Below are 24,264 nucleotides of genomic sequence, written 5' to 3'. Positions count from 1 at the left end.
TACGGAAATGCGATTAGATGTGTTCATGATCATTGATGAATGCTATAAGAAACAGATTGTTCAGTTCAACCAACTAACTGACTGAACATGAAGGTTTATCTCACAGCTGATTGACCGATCTATAGCCACCACCCACTTGCCTCTGGTCTCTTCTCCCGAATTCCATATTCTCGGAGCCATCAAGGAAGCCATGGTTCAGACACAGATAAAGTGCTAAGAGACCTGCCGGACTGTTCTTCCGAAATGAGGCAAACGACGCCATAATGACTTTCGCCCCAGCAACAGCCCCTATATATTGATGCGCATCTCGCAACATCAAAGCGCACAGCAAGCACTCATTCATAGCATACCCAGACCTTTTTTTGCGAGGAATTATATCCGTCACTCGGAGGCTAAGCAACATACCTTTGAACAGTCCATCGGGCAAGAACAAGAAGTATCAATATGACCGCTGGTCCGTCAGACAGACGAGCCACAGAGCAAACCACTACCGTTCCGGGGAACCGTAGGGGCTCGCGACTTCGGCGAAAGCCCACTCCCGAGCGAAGGCGTCAGTATAGCGCAGGTTCTGGTGCGCGGCGTCGCTCTCGATCGCGCTCCCGCGCTCCTTCTCGGTCCCGGTCTCGCAGCAGGATTTTGCAGGAATGAGCGGATCAGTCGAAGCCACCGGCCAGGTTGCATGAAAGATGTATGTAATGTATGATATTGTACAAAGGGAATGAGAGCGCAGGCATACATACTTCACTAAGTTCAATTGGGACCTGTAATGAGATGGCATAGTAGGTAGTCTCGACCTGTTGCACAATTGCTCAATTAATTGACTGCCAGTCTATAAGGGATGTCGTGGTACAAGCAAAGCAGTAACATCTTGTTGTCGTATAATGCAATGTATGCTAGACATGGCAATGGTTCTAAAGCGGAGGACAAACAGCAAATCACTGGAGATGGTATCATAATAGCAAGCCATATCATGCATAGTACATCGCAACATCAAACATCAAACCCGGGATTCCTTTGGGCGAAGATCCACAGTCTCGAATTCTAACCCTTTAGCTTCATAGACGTGCCCAGGTCGTAGCGCGTCGGTGTAGATATTAGCCTCCGCATGGGGATGGAATAACCCGCTCTGCGTACAGTTCAGGACCGTCTTAAGTCCCGGGGGATCAGTGAGTCGGAATACACCCCAGTCGGGTGATTTGCTCGGCGCGCAAACGATCGCAATGCTCTCAGGCAGCATCACTTGGTATCCACAATGCGTGTGGAGGTCCCTCGAACTCATAAAACATGTCTGTGTGGGGTGCGTATGAATCCAGCCTAGCACCATCAAATCTTCAGAATCGCAGTAGTCGAAGATTGCAGACTCATTTACGGTTTCGCATGTGTCTGACGTAGCCGTTTGTTCTGGAATAAGCAGCCTGGAGACAAACAGTGCGTTCGAAATCAAAGTTCCGCATAGGATGCCGCACGTCTCTAGATTGCGACGCGTGTTGGGAGCCGCTACGACCAGGAAATGCGTTCGTAGATCGGGAGGCAGCCACAAGGTGCGCAACGGTGTCCCGTTTTCTAGATATGCCGACGGCTTGAATGTGAAGCTGGAGGGGTTCAGGTCTGGACGTGAGCTTCCGCCATCTGCCATCGGCTGTCCTTTCTCTGGAACAGCCGGAGCTGGTGTCGACAAGACCTTCTCGGGCAGTGGTGGTGGGGACGCTCCGTCAGTAAATATCGACTGGTCTGATTCGAATCGCTCCTTTGGCGGTGGCAATGGAGCTTCCGAGCGCAAGCTCTTTCCGTCTCGGGACACGTTTGTCGACGCAGACGGCAAAGGCTCCAGCGGTTTTGTTCGAGGGACGGAGGGATACTTGTAGGTGCTAGTGGACGGCTGTGCCAGTTTCATCTGCTGCGGACGAGTGTTCGCATGAGTTTGCTGGTCGATGTTGAGTCTCACATCTTGAATCCGGCGGCTCAAGTCATTGTCCATCCCGCGTCCATTTTTATCCATAGCATCTTCCCAATTGTTCCACACACCCGCCGTACGCCGACTTTGCTCCTCCTCTGGTGATACACCAGCCTGACGCAAGGCTTTCCTGACGGTCGCCCTCCGGCTAATCTCCGTCCGTGCAAGCTGCACTGCCAAATCTCTGTTCTTCCCTGCCTCCAAAGGTTCGACTACTCCCGCCAACGCGGGATCGTATGGTTGCACCTGCTTCGACGAGGTTGTTTCCTGATGCGAAGTCCGAGCTTGACGTTCGCGCATCAACTGGGCGTAACGCTCATATCGTTTATTGATCCGGGGTTTCAGAGCCTCTAATTTCCCGAGATTGATCCGGACCTCCTTCTCGGCCTCCATGAGAGCCTTTCTGTACTTTTCATCTTTGGCATCAGGGTGCTTTGCTAGGTTCACGAGTACTAGCTGTGCGTGTCGAAATAACAGTAGGTATGTTTGCTCGTCATGGCCTTCCCGTTCGTATATTCGAGCCTAGGATGGAGCAGAAAGTTAGTGTTGAAAGCTGAGAAGGCCGCTAGGTGTCCTACCTCTCTGAGGAGTGTGGATGCGGTCCTCAACCAGTTTCGTAGCGGTATAAGGGGGTTGTACTCGTAGTCTTGCGCAATCCGTGTGATCTTCTCCACGCTCTGAGGTGGTGACGCTCCCATGCCGGGTGTGGGTGCATGCGAAGCCATGGTGTGCCTGAGCAAGTAGACGTTTACGTGGTCAGACGTCTGGGATTTGGTATCTGATGGTTCCAGTCCGGAGTGATTTCAGAAATGGAAACGGTCAGGTCAGGCGTGATGTGATTCAGTTCTGGTGCAACGACCAGCTAATGTTATGGTGGGGGAGGCCTCATTTAGGCAGCCAGACCTTGGTAGCACGGAATCTCAGGCAGTAGGTACGGGGTTGGTCATCACAACTTTGGAAAAGTACAGTATCAGAGTCAGAGATGGAATGATATGCGAGACGCATGGAGGTGTTCAGGTGAAGAGGGGTCCTTGATGTTATGGGCGAACTTGCCTACTTCTGATCCCGCCGGCGGAGCTTCAAGTTCAAAGCTCCCCACCTCCGCTATCACTTCTCCGACGTCTTTTTGCATACTTTAAATATTCTTTTTCAGACTGGGAGACTACCCACAAATCAGCATGGAGCTGCTGTGCGGGTTTGATTGTTTTTACTGTGATATATCTGACTGACTAAATTTTATTCAGTCGCATTGAGCGCGCATCAGCATCAGCAAGATGAAGCCGAACCGATGGGCGCCACTCGCTCGATTTCCGATAACAGGACTTCTGCAGAAGCAAATCCCCAACCCGCTGAAGAGGAAGAGGCTACAGAAACCGGAGATCGTCAGCGAGAGCTTATGTGGTCAGTGATGTGGAATGACAATAAAAGACTTTCGTGAATGATGCTGATACGCCTTGTCGCAGATGACATCCTTCAACGCCTCGGGCCGTATCTCCTTCGAAAACCGCCAGTGGATGTCCTTGATCTCAGGCCCGGTGCTGGATTATGGTCGTCCAAAGTGAACGATTTTCTGCGCCCTCGACGCCATGTACTTGTGGAGCCCAATATCAAAGTCTTCGGACCGATGCTCAAGACGCTTGCCGAAAGCAAACCCTGCTACAGTTTAGTCTCTCAAGATATACACGATCTCGATGAGGATTGGCACGGCTTTCTCGCCAAACATCTACCGGAACAGGGGTTCTCCAACTGCGATGCTTCGGGCGCGTTGGCTAAAAACGATGCGCTACTGGTTTTGGCCAATGTGCCTCCGAACGCTTCCAAACTAGATCACTACACACCGGCGCGGTCATGGTCGGCCCTCATGGAGGCCTGTATGCGGCAGTCCGGTCTCCATACATATGGAAGTGTCCGTGTTATTGCCACACTGCCTCTGTTCGAGACGCAGACGATCCTTCCACGATCAGTGTCCCATCGTAACCGTCCGGCTTTGGTCACGGAAAATGTCGCATTACACGCTTTTGAAGTCGCATCGACCCAGGATCAAAGCACCTGGACTATGGCCAAGGGATGGGACCTGGCAGCTGCTAACGCGGCACGGGTCGCTGAAAGGAGCGCGCAACGCAATATTGTAGTTCCTGCAGGACGACAAGTCCCGCCGATCCCGTTGGCTCCAGAGGCTTCTGAGCCGGGGCAGTCCCCTTATCCCTATGTCCCTCGCATCAAAACCGATATGCACGACAGGATCTTGAAAACGATTAAGACTGCGGAGGAGTCTCCCAGTGATACCGCCTTGAAGAAAAAGAAACAGAGGGCACTAATCCAATTGAGATATGACAATCGGAACTCATTCCTTCGCAAAGAGCTGGCGGACAAACAGATCAAGATAGACGGGCTCCATCGATCTCTGTCGCGTAAGGCTGCGGATCAAGCCGCCGACTTGCAGGGTCTCCAGCCGATCCTGGACCAAATATCTTCCCTCAAAGCCGACATCGCCAAGCTAAGCTCCGAGGTCCACTTCGAGGTCCTCCACCACGTCCCGAACATGATCGACGACGCCCGCAGCGCGCTCTCCACCGGCACCTTCGATGACGCGGTTCTCCTCTGGGACCGGCGCCCGTTTGAGCCCCTCCACATCCAGCCCGAGGAACTCTACCCAAGGGAAACCGACATGACCATGATCTACTTTGAGGCTGACGCCAATTCCCCCATCACGCGCCTTTCCAACCAGGTCGACGAGGCCTCCAGAGCCAATCTATACCGCATTTACGAGGCCGTCTCCCTCATTTTCGGCAGCCGCGGCGCAATGCCCGTCTCCGAGCTCCTCAATTCTCTCTTCCCCAGCCGACCCATCAACGACCTCGTCCGCGCCATCCCCAGCCTAGCAACACATGCTGCCAGAACACCCAAGCCGAACTTTGACAGTCTTCCCAAAACCGTCCACGGTCGTCCGGGAGAAGACCCCAGCAAACCACTAGACCCTGTGTCTAATTTCCAGGAGAACCTAGACTATGACCTGACCGACGTGCGGATCCGCTGTCTTTCCCCTATCACACTGTGGGAGATTATCATGGAGTATCAGAAAGATAGCAATACGGAGGTCAACGTGGTGCAGTTGAATCGGTTGCTTGGAGGGACGTTGACCTCGTTTCGAGCTGGCGAATATAGCGTTGAACCTAAGAAGCTTAGATAGCATTACCTTTTGTACCATACTCGCCTTGTACTATAGCCATAATCGGCTTGTATCATCACCATCGTCAATAGAATTATCATCCACTGGGTCGTCTCCAGACCAACATACTGTATTTCTTTAATGTCATGGCCACCAGATAACCACGGCCATACGAAAATCCAATCCCTCCATACATATAGCGACCTAAGCTTCAACTGAAGATAGCAACCGAGAGGTGTCTGTGACCCGACAGTGTCTGCTAGCTAAGGTAGCTCATCCCACCGTAGGACTAGAAATTATCCTCTGAAAGGACTTCCATGGCCTGATTCTTATCTGGGATCTTTGAACTTCAAAGTAAGAACATTTGTTGCTGAGTTGTACTGGATCAATAGTTCACATGTTATATGGCATAGGTTTCCATGGCGAAGCGTAGCGGCGGCAGGTCACAGCCACCCGTGACATTGTCCACGGCCAACATGCCCTAGAGAAAGGTGGGTTGGCCTGACGCGTGTAACGTACGTCTACATCGAATATACTCCCAGACTTTCAGGGATAGTACTACAACATGGCATTTTTGATCTGCCTTATTGGATACAACAGGAGTGCATCTCGTGGCAGGGATACTTGTCACACATAGCAGGCTGATAACACGTTCGTACACTGTATACTCAGAACCCAACGTATCCACATAACAGCCATAGCAAGAAAAGAAAAGTATATCGCATCAACGTCAAAATTGTCCAGAATCAATGAAAATCTAATCGGGTATCCTTTATAATGATTTGTTTAAGACAAGAGAAGAAGAGAAGAAGAGAAGAAGAGAAGAAGAGAAGAAGAGAAGAAGAGAAGAAGAGAAGAAGAGAAGAAGAGAAGAAGAGAAGAAGAGAAGAAGAGAAGAAGAGAAGAACGGCGCAGGCCATAGCCCCGACAAGGCAAGGAGAGACGAGAGGGAGAAACGTCAGATCCAGATCATCCAATAGGCCGGAGGATTGAAATTCTAGTAAATCAGAGAATGAAGGAGGTAAAACTGAAAGATCAAGTCATGGTGTTCATCACCAGCCCCAGCCAGTCGGCAGGATCGATGCGTTGGGACGGATCCTTAGCAATGGCTGGCTTGACAATCTGCTCGACTATGCCCTTTCTGGGAATGCGAGCGCCACTCTGGCCCGAACGAGCAAAGTCGATGACTTGGTGTCCTTCACGGGCCATGGCAAGACGCTGCATGCTGCTTGTTCCCGGGTACAGTAAGAGATCTCCCGTCGCGGCTGCGAGGAGAGTCACTGCGAGCGAGAAGACGTCTGACGCCGGAGTCGGGACGACGTCAGGGGACTTGAGCGCCGAGATGGACAGCAGTTCAGGGGCGGTGAATGGGGGCGTTAGGGCTGTCAGCGCCGTGCCCTCGGTTGCGGAGGTGCAGTCGCCGATGGGGTGCGCAGAGGAAAAGTCTGCGAAGAGCGGCTCAAAGGGGAATTCATCGGAATCCGAGTCATTGGCAATAGGGCGGGGGCGCAATAGAAAGTTGTAAGGTTTGATATCACCATGGACCATTCGAGCGCCGTTATGGAGCCAATCGAGTCCCGCGACAAGCTTCTTCGCGAGACCGTGCCATTCGGCCATGCCTTGAACGGGGTCAAACATCGTGCTGGTGGACATGTGCTTCTTGGCTGCACTGGCCTTTTCTTCAATATAGGCTGAGAGTGCAAGCGGCACGGCGCCCATGACGATGGCATGGGAATCGGCAATGTAGCCGTGGAATGGCACGATATGGTCCTCGCAACCAGGAACCATGCTCAGACGGGTCAGCGCTAGGGCCTCCGCGTCAAGCACTGGGGGCGCATCGCGTCGCCCAGGCATTTTGACGGCCACCACGCGGCTTCCTGATGCGGGCGAGCTTGGAGGACTCAGTGCAGCTGGGGTGGAAGATGCGCGGGAGGATGCCATGTAAACGACGCTCCAAACGCCACGGCCGAACTCGACCTTGCGACCCTTGGAGTCATAGTGGAACTCCAACGCGTCGGAGAACTTGCGTGGCGCGGTTACAGTCCGACGGTCAGATGGTAAGATGTCATGCAGCTGTCCTCCTGAAAAGGACACAGGAGATACTGAGCGACTGAGTGTGTCGACTCCGGGCGAACTGCTCTCATGACCGATAGTTGGGGTAATTGGAGGGGTTGGCTGTGACCCTTTTGGAAGCTGGGGGTGCTTGCCGTCTTGGGTGCCAGTGTGGACCGAAAGACGAATCGGCATATTAGGTGCCGCCATGATGAATATGTAAGTTTAATGCGCCTGCGATAGGTTCGCCTTGATCGTGCTGCAGTAGTTGGACAGTACGCGCGGTGTCTGGTCACTCGGCTAAGATGAAAGGCAACTTGAAGAGCAAAGGAATGCGATAAAGCGTCGTCACTGATCTTCAAAGATGTCGTGTATATAGCTCACAATGTGAAAAATAAATGCTGATATAAGTAGCTGATATGCGGAGGCGATTGGTGATAATGGTGGAAAATGCGCTGGATTACTTCACGTGAACGACGCTATATGCGACAGGAATTATATAGATGTCTGACGCAATAAGCGAGTAAGTAATATGCAGACAGCGGGCAACCAAGGCGCATACTCTGGATTAAGCGATGAGACGAACGAACACGATCTATGAATCTATAGAGGCCACGAGTCTGGGGAGCGAGTATTTAAAAATGATGTGAGTGGCAATGCGTGTGACGCGGGTGACAGAGGAACCTCGTGGTAGGATCCAGGCCCGGACGGAGACGGGTGGTCAGAGGAAACTAGGAGCGGAAGAAGACAGAGTGAGGGAGAAACGAAAGCGACGAAAGACCGAAAACATGATGGAAGACGCTGCAAGAGGAATAAGATCGAGGGAAGGGAAAGGAAGGAAGGACGAGATAAGGGCGAGTGAAGAGAGAAAAAGGAAAAGAAAAAAACAGAAAAAGCAAACGGTCTCGACCAGGGAAAATCGAGTCACAAAAAGTGGGCAAAAGTTCGGGGATCGACGAGGAGCTTAATTGACAATGTTAAACCTGAGAGATGGAGGACGATGGATGAAACCAAGGAATTACTATCTAGTCCATCACAATCTAGAAGAACGAGAAGGATTCGGAGGAATACGACTATTCATTTACTACTGTTACACTTGGAGTCAGCCATACGGAGTACAAGAAGTAGTTAGATAATTATTCGGTAGTTTTATTGCTTTAGGCAAGGTAGCACTGCCCTGGCTATCACAAAGGGTTACAGTGACATGAATCCTGTTTGGTCGACAGAAATTAACGATGACCAATCCTCTTGCACTGGTAGTTATAAGACACCACGTTATTCATCCTATAACCTTCAACTTGACCATACTCTCATCCTGTCTATCTATATCAAGTTCGAGGCAGACTACACTGATGCTTGAAATAAGTCCATGGACGACTATTTTTGCCCTTTGCATTTTTTGAGGTTACCCATGATTTCCTTGTGTCGTAATGGTACGGTAAGTAATAATATACCGCGAACAGGGTCTTGCCTGCCTTAGTCTTCGGCGCTTCTGCAGTTCCCAGATACGGCCACTAAACGCAAACAGGTTTAGTCGGCTCCCCGATTGATCCGGTTGACCCAATAGGGCAATCCGGTGGGTATTGGTTCGTCTCCGCTCGGACGCCACGAAATTACCCGGAAGCGCCCAAACGGCTGTCATTTCCGCGTCACAGAGAGCAATAGATTAGGTAATCTTACCGACAGAGGACGGCCTCAGGACAGGGATAGGTCTGATAGAGCATTCGACTTGAGGATAATAATAGTTCTCTTCGGAAACCGATAGTCGTACCCCGACCTTAGTTCACTCATTAGTTTCGTGTCCAAGAGGCCCTTGCCTCTTTGTCACTTTGATCTATCCTCGCGACAAGTTCGTAGCCAATCTCCACCCCCACGTGTGAGAGGCTCACTCTCAGCCACGGAAATTTACCGACTATTTTTGCATAGTGTGAGATTTGAGGACGTCTTTCTCCACATTTACGCAAGTCAGGAGCTGATCCTTGCTCGAGAAAGAATTAAGAACACCCATTAACCCTGCACTAAGCCTCAACAGTCTCCAAAGCCTCCGATTGCCTTCGAATCAAGTTTGAACTGCAGTACGCAACGTCATCGCCGATATCTTTTAATTCTAGTATGTAACTAAGAGGTATTCTGCTTCGGAATTACTCCGGCCTCACTACGGTAGGTTCAGCCTTGTACTTGATAAAATGCGGAGATATTTATCAACCTCTCAAACCCCGGGCTATGACCATATCTCCAAATGTTGGCTGTCATAGATCTGTGATTCGTTGAAATTAACTCATGCAGTCCTCATGGTCGACGCGGGGTAAGAGCCTGCAATAGCAATTTAAATAGCTATCTAACCGCTCAGGATTGTTAAATATAGCTCTAGGAGGGTATATGTGTCTTTGATATCGTAAAAATACGAGCCTCAGGAAACCAAGGAGTCATCACATCAGCTTCCCGGAAGTCGATCCCTGTACGCGAACATCCGCAGGAAATATGTTTGTTTTCTTGTGCAATGGTTCCACTGCATTACCGTTTAGCTGAGCAGCATCAAGATACCCAAGCAAGAGGTAGACCTGGAACAGCTGATGCACGTATTCATTATTCCCCAGTCTCTTGATCACGTCCTGCATGTCAGCCGACTGAGAACCCTGTTAAACCAGTCCAGATTCCTGAAACCCCGGCTACAACCAGTCGATCACCCTTTGCATCACTTCTCAGTTGTCACTCATTCAATCCTTCATCACACACAGTCAAGCTCCTGGCGACTTCCCCTCAACATACCCCTTCAAATCCCGTACCCAAATCTCAAAGTTCTCCTTCAATCGACCCCCAAACATCCACCGCACAATATACACCAAATACCCAACCTGAGCCTCCCAATTGCGCACCTCAGTCCCCCACCTCATCTGCCCATCTTTCCCTGGAACCTCTACCTCCACAATCTCGTGTACCCTTTCCGCCGTCAGCAGCGACGCAGGAAATCCGCCCTTGGCATCGGGGTCACTGGCCCACACGATCCGCCCAGGTTTCTTGGCGCCGGGATTGGGCGGCTCAAACTCGATGACTGTAAGCTGGGTATCGTTCACCTTTTGCGGTTTAGTCGACGAGGGATACATGTGTACGTGGAAGGTCATTTTGGTTCCCTTTTGTAGGATCGGGGAGAGGGAGTCGGCGGAGGCATCGGGGGTGTTTGGTTGTTCACGGATGGTGACGCGCGGGACGAAGGTGTTCCACGTTGGCCAGGTGGAGGTGTCGATTAGGGCGTTCCAGACATCTTGTGACGGTGCGTCGATGTGTGTAGCACTGCTGAGGTGGAGGACGGCGTCGGATGCGGAGATGTTGGGGGTCGAGTTGGAGCTGAGGGATGGGGATGTAGTCGTAGACGTAGCTGTCATGATGATTTGTGATCAAGTAGATGTAGTAGCCTAAAGGTGAGTACCAATAGTTTGGTGGTTCGAGCTGTCTAGCTAGAATCGCCTAGAGTCGTTGTTGTCGATGTCTATCTAGATTACGATGGCCCACAGTCTCCACATAAGCTTGAGTTTAGTAGGTCAGGTGCAAGGGTCACAGCCTGAGGCTGCAAGGCCCTCGGCGTCAGTCTGCCAACTCCAGAAGTCCCGATTAAGACTCAAAGCAGATACTATTGGAAATCTTCATCTCGAAATGATAATAACCTCGACTAGTCAATTAGCTACTGTCAACTATGGAGTACCCATATTGTCCCCAGTCTCCGTCCTAATTCCTCCACCAATGCGATGACATATGACCCCCTACTAAGCATCCATCTTGGCTCTGATCAGCTCTATACGGGTGGAGCTCAAATTTCCGTCCATACAACTTATTTGACTTTTGAGTTTCTCCGTGCAGTAGTACTCCGTAACTCCTGAAGGCCCTGCTCGATGGAGCTATCCTGATGGGAAACTGTTTAAATTCACTGAGTTGTGCGTCCGTGGTATGTGCCCCAGCAACTACTTCTACTCAATCCATCATGCTGATTACCAACCCAGCTCTTCTGGGCATTCTTGCCTCTCTTGCCCCGCTGGCTTTGGGAGCTCCCAGTCAATCGATACAAACTCGCTCGAGAAAATGTGTGATTCCTTCAAGCTACGCATCCCCTCAGGGAACCGCCGATGATTCACCTGCCGTCGCGAGCGCCTTTGCCCAATGCGCGGAGAATTCGGTCATCATCTTCCAGGAGGGTGTTGACTACAACATCTTCCACCCGATCAAAGCGACCAATCTCAGCAATGTCGAGATTCGAGTACTCGGGAACCTACATCTTCCCCAGAACATTACCGCCGTACAGAACATCGTCAAATCCGGCCAAAATACCTGGTTCACGTTCCAGGGCCCCCGCGTCGACTGGACGGGAGCCGAGGATATCAACAATGGCTGGATAAACTCGTACGGCCAGGCCTGGTGGGACGCAAACCCAGCCAACAGCAGCAGTTTCCCGAACCGGCCGCACCTGATGAGCTACAAGACGAGCCAGGCGTCGATAAAGAACTTCCGTTCGCGCAAGCCCATCGCGTGGAACGTCAAGCTACATGGCGACGACATTACCGTCACCCACGCCATCGTCGACGCCAAATCGACGGGCGGCTTCCCCTTCAACACCGACGGCTTCGACGTCGAGGGGACCAACATCAGCATCACCGACAGCATCATGTACAACGGCGACGATGCCATCGCCGTCGGCTCCCCGTCGCACAACATCGTCTTCGCCCGCAACACCATCGGCTACCAGTCGCACGGCATGAGCATCGGCTCGCTAGGCAAAGACCCCACCGACTTCGCCAACATCACCAACGTCCGCTTCGAGGACGTCACCGTCATCGACGCGCTGTACGCCGCCCGCTTCAAGTCCTGGTCCGGCGGCAAGGGTCTCGTCAAGAACGTCGTCTGGAAGAACATCCGCGTCTTCAACGTCACGTTCCCCATCTTCGTCACCCAGAGCTACTCGGACCAGAGCGCCTCGCGGGCGGGCACCATCGACCCCTCCTCATCCGTCATGATGGAGGACTTCACCTGGTCCGATTTCTCGGGCTCCATCAACACCTTCCACCCCGGTGACGGGTCGTGCGTCACCGATCCGTGCTGGTACAACGCCGGTCTGCCGAACCTGAAGCATACCGAGGCCATCGTGCTCGAGTGCAACACCGAGTCCTCCTGCAAGAACTTCAGGACGGAGAATATCCGGCTTCACCCACAGAGTATGGACTCGCCTAGTGTTATTTGCATGAAGGCTACGGCGCAGCTGAACCCCAAGCTTGGGTTCGAGTGTAAGAATGGTACCTTTGTTCCTCAGTGATTGGTCGACCATGTATGTATGTATGTGCCTGAGCATAGATACCTGAACCCTTACCATGCATCTCTTTATATTCTCCAGTATAATAGTTATCCCGCTCATTCAGTACGGACTTTTCACATCTCCACACAAAGTCTATAAACTTCGCAAACCTACAAAGAGCATATCTATACACTCCCCTCTTAAAGAATCAGGGTGCCGAAAACCAGCCAATCACCCCGCAAACCCCGAATCCCGTCTTTGCTTCTTCGCACTTTCCTTCTCAGTGGTACTCTCGGATCGTCTCTCTGCATGGTCCAAATCCCACCTCAACTCCCTAACAACCTGGATCCCATCCGTATCATGCAACTCATCCCCATTGACCGAGCAATTTCCAGTGATGCTAGCTGAGTAATTCCCACTCGTCACAGCGAACGGGTTATTAAGATGGAAAGAGTGGACAGAGGGTAGTTCCTTTTCGCGTTGGCGTTGGCTGTCGCGCGGGCGCGGGCGCGAAGAGAGCAGGCGCGGGCAGATGCGGGTGAGGAGGGGTTGGATGGGCGGTAGGCAGGTGCAGATGATGGCGATGTTGGCTTCGATGGAGGACCAGGTGGCTGCTGGGCCGTTGCGCTCTTATGATATGTCAGTCTTGTGGCGGATAGATATGGGGGAAGCAATCTTACCGGAGAATTCGTCGCTGTCGCCGCTAACGAGCTGGATGATTCTAACGAGGCGGATGATGCTCATTGCGCAGACGCTGGAGGCGTTAGTATATGGTTGGAAGACGGGGGAGAAGGGAGAGACGTACAAGAATCCCAGGGCGAACACTAATATCAGGGCGAACTTTTGTCTGGTTGGTAGGCGCAGCCGTGCGAGCGTGGGTATCGGGGTCGTGACGACGACTAAATCCGTTACGATCTGCAGCGCGGCATTGAGACACCACACTACCGCGAAGGAGCGACATGTGGCTGGAACGGAGTGGTCCCAGAACCCGCGGACTGGGAGGCATATAAGAAAAGTGCCGAAGAGGGTCCATAGGCCGACAATGACTATGAAGACGAGAAAGACGATGAGAAGGATTCGGAAGCGTTTGTTCGTGGAAGCGAAGAGACGCATATATAGCAGGATCATGGAGATTTTGGCCAGTGTAAGGGTGAGATTATAAAATGGGATGGTCAGCCAGAGGGCCTGCCAGTAGAGTTAGCTATCATGGCCTCACTTCAAGTGTGAAGTACGTACCTTGAGCTGAGTTCGCATATCATGCTCGCTGAGTGTATCTTGTTTCTCTCCCAAGTGGTGTCGAAGTTCTACTCCGGGATAAGTTTAAGCCACGGGCTCACACAAGCCGGCGACTTACCTATGATCAGACATGCATAGAAGACATAGTTCGTTCCCTTGGTTCGTCAACCAGTCGTACTCTGACATCAATCAAGCGACCGTTTCACGAGCTTACCACTGCCGCAACAATCAATGCATCGTCCCAACCTGGTGTCCGAACAATCCCAAACCGAGTGTACAACCGCAGGGCAACTGTCAAGGTCGACAGTACTAAGAGTGCAGTGGTAACGCCCAATATCCGGGCGGTCATGTCTATGAGTGAAGGGAGTCGCCGTGACGAGGCGACGGCATCTTCGACAGCACTCAGTCTTCAATTGATGCGAGTAGCTGCTGCTCCATACTCTTAGAACATCTTACAAACTTATCTGCCTGATGTTACTGTGTTGCATGGAGATATGTCGCTGTGGCCAAGTGCTTATTAAGACAGCCTCATTGGAATGTGACTCTATTGCGTCAATACAAACTCTGCCCGCATCTGGATCGTCCATCCTACCACGAAACATTAGCAGATGGTGGGCCTTCCCACAACGCACGATTTTGACTGGTATAGTTGAAATTTACTTTGTCCCAATGCGCTATGGGTGGCGGATCAGATTCCGGTATCGAATGCCCCTACATACCAGTTCCGAGACATCCCCGGCGTGACCCCAGTATTTCCCAATCAGGCATGAGGGTCCCTTGCTGATCCTCCACTCACTTCTCGAGGGAGTTAGGTGGGTCAAGGAAGTAGAAGCGTCAATTGAATCAATTGGTGTTGGTTTCGAAAAGTATAATGAGGAGCAGTTCGACACGTGAACAATAATGTCGATTGTCGAGAGACAAGCCTTACAGCTTGCCTCTTTGAGTGGGGCTGCGAGTCTGCGACCTTAAGCACAACACAGCATGCCTCAGACAGCTCCAACATCAACAAGGAAAGCTGTTCTGCTGCAAGATAGTCTTGAACGAGGCAACCAAATCTATCAAAAAATAATTTTTATATTGCGGCTATTCCAGAAAAGCCTTCATGCTGAAAATGGTATTTAAGTACAATCAATGCAAATCAAAGAATAGAACAGATAGAACGAGTTAAAACGCTTACAGTCTGGCCTTGAGGTTAGACTTGAGTCTGCGCTCAACAGCAGCCAAGTACTCCTTGGTGGTAACCCAGGCCTCACGCTCCTTGCGGCCACAGGCCAGAGCCAGGTCCTTGGTCATGATGCCCTCCTCGTTGACGACGTCAATGCAGGCGCGCTCGAGCTCTTCAGCGAAGGCGACGACGTCGGGGTCTCGTCCAGCTTGCCACGCTGGACCAGACCACGGGTCCAGGCGAAGATAGAGGCAATGGGGTTGGTGGAGGTCTCGCGGCCCTTCTGGTGCTCACGGTAGTGACGAGTGACAGTGCCGTGGGCGGCCTCGGACTCGAAGGCGCTACCATCAGGGGTGGTCAGGGTGGAGGTCATTAGGCCAAGGGAGCCGAAACCCTGAGCGACGATATCGGACTGAACATCACCGTCGTAATCTTCACACGTCAGTCCAGTAAACGACATTCATGGTGGAAAGACACCAGGGCGAACTCACTCTTCAGAGCCATAACGAAACCACCCTCGCTCTTGATCATCTGAGCAACCATGTCGTCAATGAGACGGTGCTCGTACCAGATGCCCTTGGCGTCAAACTCCTTCTTGTAGGTAGACTCGTAGATCTCCTGGAAGATATCCTTGAAGCGGCCATCGTACTTCTTCAGAATGGTGTTCTTGGTGCTCATGTACAGGGGCAGACCCTTCATCAGGGCCATCTTGAAGCTGGAGTGAGCGAAGCCACGGATGGAAGCATCGGTGTTGTACTGGGTCTGGGCAACACCGCCGCCGGTGAAGTCGTAGACCTTGATCGCCTGGGGCTCACCGTTCTCGGGGGTGTAGACGAGCTCGAGCTTACCGGGCCCAGGGACGACAATGTCGGTAGCACGGTACTGGTCACCGAAGGCGTGACGACCAATGATGATGGGCTTGTTCCAGCCGGGGACAAGACGAGGAATACGGGGAATGACGATGGGTTCACGGAAGACCGTTCCACCGCTACAATGGATTAGCATTTGACCCGAAGGAGTACCAGTAGGTTGCGGACAACATACAGAATGTTTCTGATGGTACCGTTGGGAGAGAGCCACACTTGAGGAACAAGTTAGAGAATGGTTCAAATGAAGTGAGGCGGCAAGGCTTACTCTTCTTCAGCTTGAACTCCTCGACACGGGCCTCATCAGGGGTGATGGTGGCGCACTTGACACCGACACCATACTTCTTAATGGCCTCAGCAGCCTCGACTGTGACCTTGTCATCGGTCTGGTCACGGTACTCAATACCCTGGAACGAGTTAGCGTCGAGGTCTTCTATTACCGAATATAAGAGTATATCATACCAAGTCGTAGTACTTGAGGTCAATGTCAAGGTAACTAATCCAGAATCTCAGTTCACATCCCGCTGGCAGTCCGCCGAAGACAATCGACAGGACAGACTTACGGAAGGATCAACTTTAAGGAGACAATAAGTCAGTGACATAAGTCTTAGCTTCACAGAGAGAAAAGGTGATTGATCGCAGAGCTTCGGAGGGGAACGGCCCGCATGCAGGTAGAGCTGACAGCGGCAGCGGGGAGGCAGGGGACGAAGAACTTACTTTTTCTCTAATCTCCTGCCAGATGATACGGGTCATCTAGAATAGTCGAAACACCATTCGTTAGCCCACATATCCATCAAACAAACAACATGTGAATCGAGCCAGCATTGCTTGGTATGAGTCAATAATCCTCGGAAGATTGACAGCTTTGTCCAGGTACAGCAGGCGCAGTCCGCCGTTTTTCCCCGCGTTCTCGCAGACTATGACGAAAATGCACGTCCGACGCGCTTGTGACAGTGAAACCAGTAAAGGCTATATAAAGAACGGAGAGGCAAGCGATCTAGCTGCAGATCGAATTCGAATTTCAAATCCGACGAGAGGAAACCTACCTCATCGCCATCCAGTTCAACGACTGGGTTCTTGACCTTGATCTTGGTACCTTCGGTGGCCATGGTGCGCGATTGGGTCAAACGAAACGAGGTTACTCCGGACCAGCGGGAAGAAGCAGGGAGCGAGGACGAAGCAAGAGTACGCTGAGGGCGAGCTACAGCAGCAGAGGTAGAGAAGGAAGAGGAGGAAGTCGAGGAGACAGAAGAAGTAGAAGAGGTAAGGGAAGAAAAGCGAACAGCGGAGGAATGGAGAGGGGCAGATCGAGGAGGGGCGCAGGCGTGGAGGGAACGACGCGCAAAAGCGGAACTGAAGCGGAGGGAGCTCATATCGATCTGGGATTAGGGAAATTGCAATATAACACTCTCGCGCGCCTGTCCTCGCTGGTTCTGCGTCTCGGCCCTATTGCAAACAAAGAGTATGGCGTGGATATTGGTCGGCCCAAGGCGGTTCGCAAATCGGTACTTCCGCTTCGCTTCTAACGGGAAAACCAGGTTGCTTCTGTCAGCCAAGCGTGGACTTTGCAGACTCACAAGCTCGCAGTACCCGAGGGAATAGCAAGAAGAGGCTCGGCTGGAAGGAGGACAGTGGAGTCGGAAGCAGCCGTCAAGCCGGAGAAGATGGTCAGGGAACAAGCATAACTTACTGATTCACGGGCTCTCACTTGCTAAATTTCTGGGGCAACACGGGCAGAACGGACCGCCCGGAAAATTGCTTAACGGTGATGACAGTAATAGTTTGGGGTGGGAGGAAGATTTGGGGAACGTCCAAGTGAAGAAATCCGGTCCAAAAGGATGAAGGAGAAAGCGTCCTCTTATCCCAGGAGGAAAAGCCTTTGCCCGGTTGCTTTATGACTGATTCTTTTTGCTCCTCACGTCCTTCCAAGTGATCTGATTTAGTTGTTTTGTTGACCTTTTTTCCTTAGCAGGACTTGGGACTCCGCTCAAAGCGCCGAAGCCGGACATTTCGAAATGAACCACTACCATGAACCCACGGACACTACTCCATATCTACCTACACTAATGTTCATGATCCTGATTTTCGAACTAACACAAAATGACCATGTCATCCGGTTTTAATACTAAGGTGCTCCTTATATTGTTTCCTACTCATATTGTTCCCTTTTGTCCCTCTGAAATGAGAGGTGTACATCAGAAATAACCTCGGTTTCCTGCGGCAACGGATTCCATAATATACTACGTACCGCCGGAAAGCGACACACCGAGATCGCCTATATGCGGATCTTTTGGTACCGCATGGGAGTGGAATTGGCTTCGGTGAGAGATTCAAGTTATCAGGTGATAATATCGATGATTAATCATCCGAGTCGATTAATATCAGTCTCCCAGACAGGGCGCACGTTGGTGGGATTTTTTGTCTGTCATTTCTATGATATTTACTATCTAGCTCTGTGCCACGTATCGGGGAGGTTAGAACCAACTCCGAGTCCCCGCTCTTATTTTTATCCCAGTATGTTGAAGACCACCAGCATCTAGACACAACCATCCAATCCAATGTCATCATGCTCATACATGTTGAATTAAGTGTACAACAATCAATAATATGATATATAACCGGAGGAGATAAACATCACTCCGAAAATGAGAAAAAGCGCTGAACACCAAGGGACGGTCTCAATCAGCCTAGAATAGGCCGTCAATCTCCCCCGTTTCGGTGTCGATATCAACGTTCAGATAACCCGGAGCAGTCGGCAATCCGGGGATGGTCTGAATGTCTGCCGCAAGTGCGTAACTGTGTGGGTTCATCCACTGGTTAGCCGATTGATCCGCTGGAGCCATGTGGTAAAATAAGCACTTACAGATATCCACCTCCAACCGCCAGCCGAACATCACGGATGGGAACTGTAAAGCCCGTTGGGGCGCCCTTGAGCGCGGGATCATGACTCAAGGAGTACTGGGTCTTGGCAATGCAGATCGGAAGATTGGAGAAGCCTTGTGCCGTGTAGGTGTCGACCTTCTTCTGCGCCAGCTCGCTGAACTCAACCTTCTCCGCACCGTACATGGCCTTTCCAATGCGCTCAATGCGTTCCTGGATGCTGCCCTCCAAGTCGTACAGGAGCTTGAAGTCCTTGGGCTTGGAGCTAGCTGCCAACACTCCCTTGGCAAGGTCAACGGCTCCGGCACCTCCCTCGGCCCAATGATTGGCAGGGATGGCATCCTCCGCACCGGCAGCAATAGCCTCCTCGCGGACGATGGCGATTTCGGCTTCCGTGTCCGTCTCAAACCGATTGATGGCTACAACCACCGGCACTCCGTACATTTTGGCGTTCTGGATGTGCTTCTTGAGGTTCACACAGCCCTTGCGGAGAATCTCGGTGTTCTCAGTGCGATAAATCTCGTGGAGCGGCGCTCCAGGGCTGATCTCTGGCCCACCACCGTGAACCTTCAGTGCCCGGACGGTGGCAACAATGACCACACAGTCTGGGGAGAGACCAGAAGACCGGCACTTGATGTTAAAGAAACGCTCACCTCCCATGGTGAAGTCGAAACCGGCCTCAGTAACCACGAAACCAGTCTTAGCCTCGTGATCCTCATCGGGTTCAGTACCGGCAAGCTTCAGCGCCAATTTATCGGCGATGATAGAGCTGGCACCAATACTGATGTTGGCGAAGGGACCGGCGTGGACCAGCACTGGAGTTCCCTCCAAGCTCTGCATCAGGTTGGGCTTGATAGCATCCTTCATCAGGGCGGCCAAGGCTCCTCCGGCGCCAATATCGTCGCAAGTCACGGGGTCCCCGCTCTTAGAGGTGGCAACGACCATGCGTCCCAATCTCTCGCGCATGTCTTCGAGACTGTTGCTCAACGCAAGGATGGCCATACATTCACTGGCCACGGAGATGTCAAAGCCCGTCTCGCGTGACAGACCCTTTTCAGTAGGGGCCTGTCCGACGGTAATGCCTCGGAGATGGCGATCATTGACATCCAACACACGGCGCCAGGTGATTGTCTGCGGATCAATGTCAAGACGCGCGAAACGACGGATTTCTTCCTCGGTGAGATCGTCAGGGTTCGTTTTAGTAATGCCAAGCTTCTTGAGTCTTCTGAACATGATGGGCTGGAATTCGCGCTTGCCCTTTTTGACGGGGACCAGCCGCTTGTAAAGAGCGGCATCCTTCTGGGTGGCTTCATGGAACATGCGAGTTTCAATGGCGGCAGCCAGAAGGTTGTTGGCAGCAGTGATCGCGTGGATATCACCGGTCAGATGGAGGTTGAACTCGTCCATGGGAATGACCTGGCTGTAGCCTCCACCGGCAGCGCCACCCTTGATACCAAAGGTGGGACCCTGACTCGGTTGTCGGACATTGGCAAATACGATCCGGTTCAGGTGTGCGCCCAGCGCTTGAGTAAGACCGAGTGTAGTCGTGGACTTGCCCTCTCCAAGAGGCGTAGGAGTAATACCGCACACCAGGACATAACGTCCGTTGCGACGGTGAGCCAAGCGGTCCAGAACACTCAAACTGATCTTAGCCTTGGTGTGGCCGTAAGGCTCCAGCTCGTGGGGAGCAATGCCAACCTCCGCGGCGACTTGAGTAATGGGCTTGGGGTACTGAGCACGGGAGATGGCAATGTCGGAAGGAACAGGCCGGACCAGCCTGATGGGAAGCGGCGTAACATGTCTGTCCCGCTGCTTTTCAAAGTATGCCTTGGCCGAAGTAACGACGTTCTTCAGCAGCATGGCAACTGTCATGGGACCGACACCTCCGGGAACCGGAGTGATCTGCGAAGCTACCTCTACGGCGGACTCGAAGTCGACGTCTCCGACGAGACGCTGTCCCGACTTCTTCGAAGGATCAGGCTTGTAATTAATGCCGACGTCAATAACAACGGCACCAGGCTTCAGCCAGTCGCCCTTGACGAACTCTGCCTTTCCAATGGCTGCAACAACAATGTCGGCATTCTTCACGATGCGGGGGATGTCCGGCGTCTTGGAGTGGCAGACAGTCACGGTGGCATCTGCATTTTTCAACAGGTAGCTGACAGGGCTACCGACGATGTCACTACGGCCAAGAACAACTGCCTCTTTGCCGGCGGGGTCTATTCCACTTGCTTTGAGGAGGTCCATAACAGCCAGCGGGGTGCAGGGAACGAAGAGGGGATGGCCACCTCTTTTGGCCAACTCTCCAATATTGATTGCGCCGAAACCGTCGACATCTTTTTCGTCCGCAACTGCAGATGTGACTGTATGTTCGGACAGGTGGCTAGGAAGGGGAAGTTGGACGAGGATGCCGTGCACCGAGGGATCGTTGTTAGCCTTTGTGATTTCCTGAAGGATCTCAGGCTGGGAGATCGATTCGGGAAAGTTGACAATCTTGCAGAGAATGTTCGCCTTAACAGATGCAGTGGATCAGTAAGGCTCCAAAGGCGTATGGTGGAGATTACGAGATTTATATCCATACCTCTTCAGCGGCCTTCAATTTCATGCGCACATATGTGCCTTGAAGCAAATTAGAACACCCCTTATATCTAGGCGTTGAATGTCATCAAACTTACTCGAATCCGATCGATTGCCGACTAGAATTTAAGCAATGTCAATACCTCCGCCGGGTCGGTTTCATGATGTCCGGCTAACGTACCCTGGAAGATAACCAAACTCGGCTTGAACCGAGGATTGGACTCTTGAATATTTGCAATCTCGGCTTTCAATCCCTCTCTAATGCTCTTGGCAATGGCCGTGCCATCAATCTTTGTGGCCCCCATGGCGGTAGATGTGCTGGAGAATGACCGACGGGAAAGTGATGATCTCGGGAAGGTCTTGGAACCGGGAAAGTCGACCACACGTCCAGCGAAGTGATGTCGAGAAGTTCCAAGGAGAGGAGAAGTCAAGAATGGGAGGATGTAAGAAGAGTAAAGCTGACTGCGAAGACGACAGGGGAAGATCTTCGAAATCACAGCGCAGCGGGGTAATGTCGCCGAACGAGCGGGGGGAAAGGGCATCGACTGCTGCTTGTTGGGGGCTTTAGGTGCAGCCCTCGGACGAGTGACAATAGGAGATTTCCGTCGGGAAAACAAATGACAACTTAAGCTCCACCTTGAAAGGGATTAAAGGAGTGACCCCTATAGATAATTACACAGTAAAAAGCACTGAAGAAATCCAACGATAGGCTCATCTACACACTGATCATTGAGTAAGTCAACGGACTTCCCAATTTCTCCCACTCTCTGAGGGAAACGAGAAAAATCTCTTCTGAGTTTTGAGTCATTCCATGATAAACTGCCTTGGGTACTGTCCCGCTAGATCCTCACATGCAAATGCTTGACTCTGCCTTAGAAAAGGGTTATGTAAGATGCAGATGGGTCTTGACTCGATCTGGAATAGTACCCGGGTACCTTAGGGCTGGTTTAGGTTAGTGGTAGATAAGGGCTGACCGATTTTGAAAAGCCTGAGGCAGACACTGCTCGACATCGGAATATCCTCACTCCGATAGTTGTTTGCCTGAGGGGCAAACAACCTCGAATAGGCAAAGGTCTTGGCGTGCAACGCCTGACTGAACTGTGCGATCAAATTCACTAAGAATAATTAGTCGACGACGCCAACAAGGACAGCCCGCCAGCATCCCCGCCTCAAATAACGCAAGTACTGGACACTCCTGTTACGGAGGACGTTTAATTCGAGTCTATTCTTTTTTCTTTACACCCGGACATTGTTTCTTTTGGCCCAAGATGAGGCCTATTCTGCTCTCGGGCCATGTACGTTGTGCCCTCAAATCTCCACCAGGATTTGCTTTGCCGCTTTTATTGAACTAGCGACTGATATTTCATCTTTACTGTAGGAACGGTCCCTCAACCAGATCAAATTCAACCGCGATGGCGATCTCCTGTTCTCCGTGGCCAAGGATAAGATCGTATGTGCTTGGTGGTCGGCCAACGGCGAGCGACTTGGTACCTACAGTGGCCACCAGGGTGCCATCTGGACGGTCGATGTCAGCCCCAACACAGTTCTCCTGGCGACCGGCTCGGCAGACAACACTGTGCGACTCTGGAACGTCAAGACTGGCGAGTGTGTGAAGGTCTGGGAGTTCCCTACCGCTGTGAAGCGGGTCGCATTCAACCCCGATGGAAGCAGGCTGCTGGCTGTGACGGAAAAGCGTATGGGTTTCCTCGGTACGATCGCTGTGCTCGACATCAGTTATGGAGATGATCAGGGTGGTGGTCTAGAGAACCAGGCCGATGAGCCTAGCTTGAGAATCACCTGCACAGAGAGCAAGGCCACCGTGGCTGGCTGGAGTTATCTGGGCAAGTACATCATTGCTGGACACGAAGACGGCAGTGTCAGCCAATACGATGGAAAGGTAAGCATATTCTGCTCCTGGAGTTTGGAAATCTATGCTAATTTACACGCAGACTGGTGAGCAGCTGGAGAACGTCCAGGCGCACGAGTTCGATCACCAGATCAACGACATCCAGTTCTCTCAGGACCGTAGTTACTTTATCACTGCCTCCAAAGACAAGTCCGCCAAGGTTTGTTCTGATCCATTCTGTCTGTCAATATGTTGTCAAAAGCTGACCATCGCTAGCTCATCTCCTCTCGTAACCTCGCCATCCTCAAAACATACGTCGCCGATACTCCCCTGAACAGCGCCGCCATCACTCCCAAAAAGGACTACGTGATCCTCGGTGGTGGCCAGGCCGCCATGGATGTCACAACCACCTCCGCCCGGCAGGGTAAATTCGAGGCCCGTTTCTACCACAAGGTCTTCGAGGACGAGATTGGCCGTGTCAGAGGCCACTTCGGTCCCCTCAACACTGTTGACGTCCACCCCAACGGCACAGCGTATGCCTCCGGTGGTGAGGACGGTTACGTTCGTGTGCACCACTTTGACAAGCCCTACTTTGATTTCATGTACGAGGTCGAGAGAGAGCAGCTGAGGAAGTGAATCGGATGATATCCACAAGCTCTTTGTTTTTCAAGTCATGCATTATCTGTATGAGTCATGAGACGAACGCTTTTTTGCTCATAAAGAAGGAAAAGCCAGGCGCGCCGCGGAAATGGGTAGAAGACCTGGCGGGGTCAAATACAGGGCATGATTTTTTGGTTTCATCTACGGAGTTGGTACCTCTTTTACTATGATTTCTTCTTGTTCTCCGTCATCCTCCCTACCTCGTCCTCTTGCCATCTTAATCAAAAGAATTGCCCTTTTGCTTCTTCCCGTCAGTTCTCTTTCACTGTCCATATTCACTTGAATTATGTGCCCAGGCGGACCAAATACCCTCGTCAGCAATACTATTGATGTCCATTACTCCGTTAGTGCCGATGGGTACCTGATCTGGATGGCTTCAATACGTTGACTTCTTTATGAGAATTGAGCACCTATCGTCCAAAAAATATTCATGGATAGACTTTTCAATCAACATATATGCTGGCCACACTTTCTGCCAATAAAGAATAGCACAAACAATTGACTTTCCAAGATTTTTTTCCGGAGACCCTTGGGTTTACTGCGCCACTGGCCACATTTACCCTGGTAGATGTTGGTTTGCC

General features: G+C 51.7%; 9 protein-coding genes across 9 annotated transcripts; 3 read left to right on the top strand and 6 right to left on the bottom strand.

The window, feature by feature from the left end:
* Nucleotides 1-848: 848 nt before the first annotated feature.
* Nucleotides 849-2,981, bottom strand: P174DRAFT_410791 (putative endosome-associated ubiquitin isopeptidase (AmsH)). Its single transcript, XM_024824253.1, has 2 exons — nt 2,533-2,981; nt 849-2,476 (listed from the first exon to the last, which is right to left on the bottom strand). Exons 1-2 carry the CDS (start codon nt 2,677-2,679, stop codon nt 998-1,000), a joined length of 1,626 nt encoding a protein of 541 aa, XP_024680503.1. The 5' UTR covers nt 2,680-2,981; the 3' UTR covers nt 849-997.
* P174DRAFT_410787 (uncharacterized protein) lies at nt 2,937-5,229 on the top strand. Its single transcript, XM_024824252.1, has 2 exons — nt 2,937-3,355; nt 3,418-5,229. Exons 1-2 carry the CDS (start codon nt 3,229-3,231, stop codon nt 5,142-5,144), a joined length of 1,854 nt encoding a protein of 617 aa, XP_024680502.1. The 5' UTR covers nt 2,937-3,228; the 3' UTR covers nt 5,145-5,229.
* Nucleotides 5,230-5,668: 439 nt separating this feature from the next.
* P174DRAFT_443907 (protein kinase domain-containing protein) lies at nt 5,669-7,877 on the bottom strand. The gene is made up of 2 exons (XM_024827944.1): nt 7,738-7,877; nt 5,669-7,682 (listed from the first exon to the last, which is right to left on the bottom strand). Exon 2 carries the CDS (start codon nt 7,383-7,385, stop codon nt 6,159-6,161), a length of 1,227 nt encoding a protein of 408 aa, XP_024680501.1. The 5' UTR covers nt 7,386-7,682; nt 7,738-7,877; the 3' UTR covers nt 5,669-6,158.
* Nucleotides 7,878-9,566: 1,689 nt separating this feature from the next.
* Nucleotides 9,567-10,652, bottom strand: P174DRAFT_443905 (SRPBCC domain-containing protein). The gene has a single exon (XM_024827943.1). It carries the CDS (start codon nt 10,556-10,558, stop codon nt 9,914-9,916), a length of 645 nt encoding a protein of 214 aa, XP_024680500.1. The 5' UTR covers nt 10,559-10,652; the 3' UTR covers nt 9,567-9,913.
* A 499-nt stretch (nt 10,653-11,151) lies between these two features.
* On the top strand, nt 11,152-12,474 carry pgxC (putative extracellular exo-polygalacturonase; the record flags this gene model as incomplete). Its single annotated transcript, XM_024823593.1, has 1 exon — nt 11,152-12,474. The coding sequence occupies one exon, from the start codon at nt 11,152-11,154 to the stop codon at nt 12,472-12,474; it is 1,323 nt and encodes a 440-aa protein (XP_024680499.1).
* Nucleotides 12,475-12,546: 72 nt separating this feature from the next.
* Nucleotides 12,547-14,134, bottom strand: P174DRAFT_443902 (uncharacterized protein). The gene is made up of 6 exons (XM_024827942.1): nt 13,904-14,134; nt 13,808-13,844; nt 13,690-13,757; nt 13,259-13,638; nt 13,134-13,207; nt 12,547-13,082 (listed from the first exon to the last, which is right to left on the bottom strand). The coding sequence occupies exons 1-6, from the start codon at nt 14,036-14,038 to the stop codon at nt 12,685-12,687; spliced, it is 1,092 nt and encodes a 363-aa protein (XP_024680498.1). The 5' UTR covers nt 14,039-14,134; the 3' UTR covers nt 12,547-12,684.
* A 728-nt stretch (nt 14,135-14,862) lies between these two features.
* Nucleotides 14,863-17,093, bottom strand: P174DRAFT_462408 (NADP-dependent isocitrate dehydrogenase; the record flags this gene model as incomplete). Its single annotated transcript, XM_024830124.1, has 8 exons — nt 14,863-15,026; nt 15,071-15,286; nt 15,346-15,842; nt 15,899-15,935; nt 15,989-16,127; nt 16,183-16,216; nt 16,427-16,473; nt 16,767-17,093. The coding sequence occupies 8 exons, from the start codon at nt 17,091-17,093 to the stop codon at nt 14,863-14,865; spliced, it is 1,461 nt and encodes a 486-aa protein (XP_024680497.1).
* Nucleotides 17,094-18,127: 1,034 nt separating this feature from the next.
* P174DRAFT_443895 (C-1-tetrahydrofolate synthase) lies at nt 18,128-21,925 on the bottom strand. Its single transcript, XM_024827941.1, has 5 exons — nt 21,359-21,925; nt 21,276-21,296; nt 21,182-21,219; nt 18,584-21,111; nt 18,128-18,516 (listed from the first exon to the last, which is right to left on the bottom strand). The coding sequence occupies exons 1-5, from the start codon at nt 21,480-21,482 to the stop codon at nt 18,408-18,410; spliced, it is 2,820 nt and encodes a 939-aa protein (XP_024680496.1). The 5' UTR covers nt 21,483-21,925; the 3' UTR covers nt 18,128-18,407.
* Nucleotides 21,926-22,445: 520 nt separating this feature from the next.
* tif34 (translation initiation factor eIF3 subunit i) lies at nt 22,446-23,659 on the top strand (the record flags this gene model as incomplete). Its single annotated transcript, XM_024822527.1, has 4 exons — nt 22,446-22,472; nt 22,556-23,074; nt 23,127-23,243; nt 23,300-23,659. The coding sequence occupies 4 exons, from the start codon at nt 22,446-22,448 to the stop codon at nt 23,657-23,659; spliced, it is 1,023 nt and encodes a 340-aa protein (XP_024680495.1).
* Nucleotides 23,660-24,264: the final 605 nt, after the last annotated feature.

This window comes from Aspergillus novofumigatus (assembly GCF_002847465.1).
Source record: "Aspergillus novofumigatus IBT 16806 chromosome Unknown P174scaffold_6, whole genome shotgun sequence".
Taxonomy (NCBI): Eukaryota; Fungi; Ascomycota; class Eurotiomycetes; order Eurotiales; family Aspergillaceae; genus Aspergillus; species Aspergillus novofumigatus.
This window is presented reverse-complemented; position numbering and strand designations above follow the sequence as displayed.

Excerpts from the sequence above, each read along its gene's own strand:
- P174DRAFT_410791 (XM_024824253.1), bottom strand. The coding sequence starts at position 2,679 with ATGGCTTCGCATGCACCCACACCCGGCATGGGAGCGTCACCACCTCAG. Across the intron at positions 2,477-2,532 it reads CATCCACACTCCTCAGAGAG|GCTCGAATATACGAACGGGA; the intron begins GTAGGACACCTA and ends GCTCCATCCTAG.
- P174DRAFT_443907 (XM_024827944.1), bottom strand. The coding sequence starts at position 7,385 with ATGGCGGCACCTAATATGCCGATTCGTCTTTCGGTCCACACTGGCACC.
- P174DRAFT_410787 (XM_024824252.1), top strand. The coding sequence starts at position 3,229 with ATGAAGCCGAACCGATGGGCGCCACTCGCTCGATTTCCGATAACAGGA. Across the intron at positions 3,356-3,417 it reads CGTCAGCGAGAGCTTATGTG|ATGACATCCTTCAACGCCTC; the intron begins GTCAGTGATGTG and ends GCCTTGTCGCAG.
- P174DRAFT_443905 (XM_024827943.1), bottom strand. The coding sequence starts at position 10,558 with ATGACAGCTACGTCTACGACTACATCCCCATCCCTCAGCTCCAACTCG.
- P174DRAFT_443902 (XM_024827942.1), bottom strand. The coding sequence starts at position 14,038 with ATGACCGCCCGGATATTGGGCGTTACCACTGCACTCTTAGTACTGTCG. Across the intron at positions 13,639-13,689 it reads ATATGCGAACTCAGCTCAAG|GCCCTCTGGCTGACCATCCC; the intron begins GTACGTACTTCA and ends CTCTACTGGCAG. Across the intron at positions 13,083-13,133 it reads CGACAGCGACGAATTCTCCG|AGCGCAACGGCCCAGCAGCC; the intron begins GTAAGATTGCTT and ends ACATATCATAAG.
- P174DRAFT_443895 (XM_024827941.1), bottom strand. The coding sequence starts at position 21,482 with ATGGGGGCCACAAAGATTGATGGCACGGCCATTGCCAAGAGCATTAGA. Across the intron at positions 21,297-21,358 it reads GAGTTTGGTTATCTTCCAGG|TCGGCAATCGATCGGATTCG; the intron begins GTACGTTAGCCG and ends CTTAAATTCTAG. Across the intron at positions 21,220-21,275 it reads CGGCAATCGATCGGATTCGA|GCACATATGTGCGCATGAAA; the intron begins GTAAGTTTGATG and ends ATTTGCTTCAAG.